The sequence below is a fragment of the Halyomorpha halys genome, unplaced genomic scaffold (genome assembly GCF_000696795.3).
Source record: "Halyomorpha halys isolate HHAL.00 unplaced genomic scaffold, Hhal_1.1 Scaffold1435.1, whole genome shotgun sequence".
In the NCBI taxonomy this organism is placed as follows: Eukaryota; Metazoa; Arthropoda; class Insecta; order Hemiptera; family Pentatomidae; genus Halyomorpha; species Halyomorpha halys.
This window is the reverse complement of record NW_027111056.1, coordinates 80,597-84,312: the sequence shown is the minus strand read 5'-3', so window position 1 is coordinate 84,312 and position 3,716 is coordinate 80,597. Positions and strand designations below refer to the sequence as shown.

Below are 3,716 nucleotides of genomic sequence, written 5' to 3'. Positions count from 1 at the left end.
TTTATTATAAGATTTAGAAAAAATAATTTTTCATTAATTCTCGCGGACTACTGAGCCATGGTCCACCGACTAATTGCTGAGAAACATAACACCATTTAAATAAAAGTAATTATTATTATAAATTATTTAATAATGTAATACTCAAAACAACATAAAATGAGACAAAATAAAACAGGAATTGTTTGTCCTGTATAATAATTACCTAACTTCCTAACACTAAACTTATCGTGTTAAATGCTTATAAAAATAAATAATGAAGATTATTGGTGAATAGTGGTAAGAGGAAAATTTTAATGAAAGATTATCCAAAAATATATTGTTTATTCCTTATTTTCAGGCGAATCTTTGTTAATGGCATTGAAGGATATTGCATTATCCAGTGGTAGTGCTTGTACCTCAGCCTCACTTGAACCTTCCTATGTTCTTAGGGCTATTGGTGCTGATGAAGATTTGGCACATTCATCAATCAGGTAATAATTTATTGCATCATTTAATTCTTTCATTAAAATTGTTTGCATGCTTTAGTTTCTAGGTATTAATTTTATTATTAAGTAGCCATTTATGTTTGGATGATCTGAAATTCTGGCTGAAACGTTTGGCACTAATAACATAAGTCCATGGTTAACAACTTAAGGATCGCTATTATTCTTATTTTAAAAATTTATCGTTAGGTAAAAATCACCTATGTTAACTTGGATTGCCTACATTTTCATTAAATATGGATAATATTTTTTGCACATCTTTTGAAAAACAATTTCCTTGTAGTGCCTAAATTTTAAAAATCAAATATCTTTGTAGCATGCTAATGATCCTCTATGTGTAGATGTGTTAGTAAAACAAATAAAATAAAATTCCCTTATAATATTTTGTAACATGGAAACTAAAAGGTAGTACCCTCCGCTGCCTAATGATGGACCAACACCCATTTTACAAATTATACAACTGTTCATTTACTTGTACTACTCGTTGCTCAAATTGTATAACTGTAATTTACATGTATCCTATAGTTGAGATTGTATTAATTTTGTTTTAAATAAGATGTAAGCCAGAAAAAAAATAAAATTCAAGTCTTTATTCCAGCATTTTAATTTGTACTATATTTTTATTATTCCACCTTATATGTTAAATAATATATTACATGGTGATATCTCAAAAATTTCATTATGAGTAGAGATTACTTATATAATAGAGAGTCTAACTTTTGCTTTAACGTAACTTTAACGCTTCCTTTAACTTTTGCATACACTCTTAAACATTCAAATACCTGAGTGAATGAAAATTCACAAAGATATTCGAATGTTTAATTCTCGAAATTAGGTTCTTTGTATGCAATTTCATTTCACCTACTGCCTACAGTTTTATACTTTTAATAGAAAGAATTATGTAATCTTAAAAAATATTAAATAGCTAGAGTAAAGAAAATGGTGAGTAAAATAACTTTATAAATTTAATTTAAATGAACAAAAACAAGCAAACTTTACAGACACCTTATAAACACATAACTTTAAAAATGGTGAAGTCAGAGCATATACCCTGCTGTCACAGGTGGATCTGACATACTTGGTATTGCCCAGAAAGTGGTGTTCTGACCACAGTAAAAATAGAAAAGTGTTCTTCCTCCTTGTTATCTGTTCAAGGAACAACTAATAAGAATTTTACATGACCAGCATTATAACCTTAAAGACAAAGTGGTGGCTATATAAGACAAATTATTACACATACAAGTCCCATGGACCCACCTGCTACATTGTGGTTTAAAATTTCGCTTCTCTTATAAGTTATTATTTATGAAAGAATTAACGGTTTTATATTTTTAATAGGTTTGGTTTTGGACGATTTACCACTATTGAGGAAGTAGACTACACTGCTGATAGATGTATATATCATGTTAAGAGGTTAAGAGAAATGAGGTAAGTAAGCTTATGTTTGATTAGATTTTCTTTGGATCTGTCTGTGTAAATTTAAATACCTATCATCATAGTCTAGTTATAGTTAGAAAATACTTAGTGTTCATTGTGGATTTTCTTATAGCTTACACAACTCTAAAAATTTTGAATTAAAGAGATTCCCTAGATTATTAAGATAAGGAGGTATTAGAAATAACAATGTTTTATTTTTTTTTAAATATTGCTGCTGGACTCAGAGGAGTCCTTTGAGTAAAGTTAAAATGAATCTATTTAATATTACATTATATTTGTTATTATCTAATTCTATTATTTTGTTTTTTTTCCAGTCCGCTGTGGGAAATGGTTCAAGAAGGTATTGACTTGAAGAGCATTAAATGGTCACAGCATTAATAGGTTAATAAAGGATAATTTATTATTTGCTATGTTGTTTTATTTATATGTTTATCATTAGGCAGAATTTAAAAAAAAAGTTATAAGTTACCATCATGGATATGGCTATATTCCAAATAAAATATTTTTACAATCTAATTACACTTGGTTTTAAATTGAAACTCATGTTTTGTGTTTTATTTTTCCTGTGCAAAAGTACACTACAGCCACAAAGGGCCTAATCTACGCCGTCCTTTCTCTGCTCAAGCAGGCGATCAAAGGTACCTTCAATATAAATAAAGATGCCCGCCGTAAGTCTTAAGAAAACTTACCACATCCAGCCTAGATACTTAAATTATGTATCAAATGAATTCTGAACATCATAAATTTGGTCCAGGAATATGATAATAGTACTAGAACGATTTTTACCAGCTGTGCCAAGAAATTCAATATTGTGATTTTAAAATGTCTATACAATGGAAACTACCATTCTAAATTAGAAATCTTTCTAATAAATGTTGCAGAGTATCAAATTTTAAGATATTAGTGAGTGTTTTATATATAGACTTTATACATTATTACTCCCTCACTCATAGACAGCGAGTCAAATTTTCTCCCTCCTTAACCCATCTGTACACATGCCTATCCTATTTCTAGTTGTGGTATAAGCTTGAAAATTTCTATTCAATCTTTAGCGTATAACAGATGAGAAAATTCCAAAAAGTAAAATTTTAGTAAGTACCCCCAAAAAAATTAAAATGGCAGACCCAATTAAAAGATCAATGAGTTTTATTTTTGTAGGACTATTGTAGCTAAATGGTAATAGCTATCAACCCAAGGGAATGCATGAATAGCTACAGGTTTTGCGAGATCTATAATTTTTTGTTGCAGCCATACCAGATAGAGTTTAGTTAAAATTAGATTTTCACATTAATTTGTTTTTAGATTTTAATTGTAAGGTACATACTACTAGCTCAAAATTTGATGCTTTACTGCATTAGTTACTAAGATTTCTAATTTAGGACAGTAGTTTCCATATAGACATTTTAAAATCAGTACATTGCATTTTTTGACAAAGTTGATTAAGATCATGACTTTTATACTATTGGTTCTGACCTTATTGCAGGGCCAAATTTATAATGTTAGGCATTCATTCAATGTGTAATTTAATTAATTACAGGATAAAATTTTCACTAGACTGCACCATATGCTCTAAGTTGAAAGCTAGAAACTGAAAAAAATCATACAATTTAGGGGTTTCTCCTATCCCCATCCTGGCTTACAACTGGAAAGCCGATAAACATAAGATATTATTTCTGATATCAAATGAACCTATTAAAAATTTTATTAGCTTTCTAGCACTAACTTCTAACCTAAATTGCCGGTTAATTGGCCTATATTTGATATTAAATTAGTTTGGAATGTCAAGTCTGTTATTTC

General features: G+C 29.1%; 1 protein-coding gene across 1 annotated transcript in view; it reads left to right on the top strand.

The window, feature by feature from the left end:
• Nfs1 (Nfs1 cysteine desulfurase) overlaps positions 1-2,435 on the top strand; it is a 24,330-nt gene extending 21,895 nt beyond the window's left edge. Inside the window, exons 9-11 of the mRNA XM_014434850.3 lie at positions 338-470; positions 1,821-1,910; positions 2,234-2,435. Of these exons, the coding sequence (XP_014290336.1) occupies positions 338-470; positions 1,821-1,910; positions 2,234-2,297 (287 nt within the window). The 3' untranslated portion in view covers positions 2,298-2,435. The remainder of the gene's footprint in view (positions 1-337; positions 471-1,820; positions 1,911-2,233) is intronic.
• Positions 2,436-3,716: the final 1,281 nt, after the last annotated feature.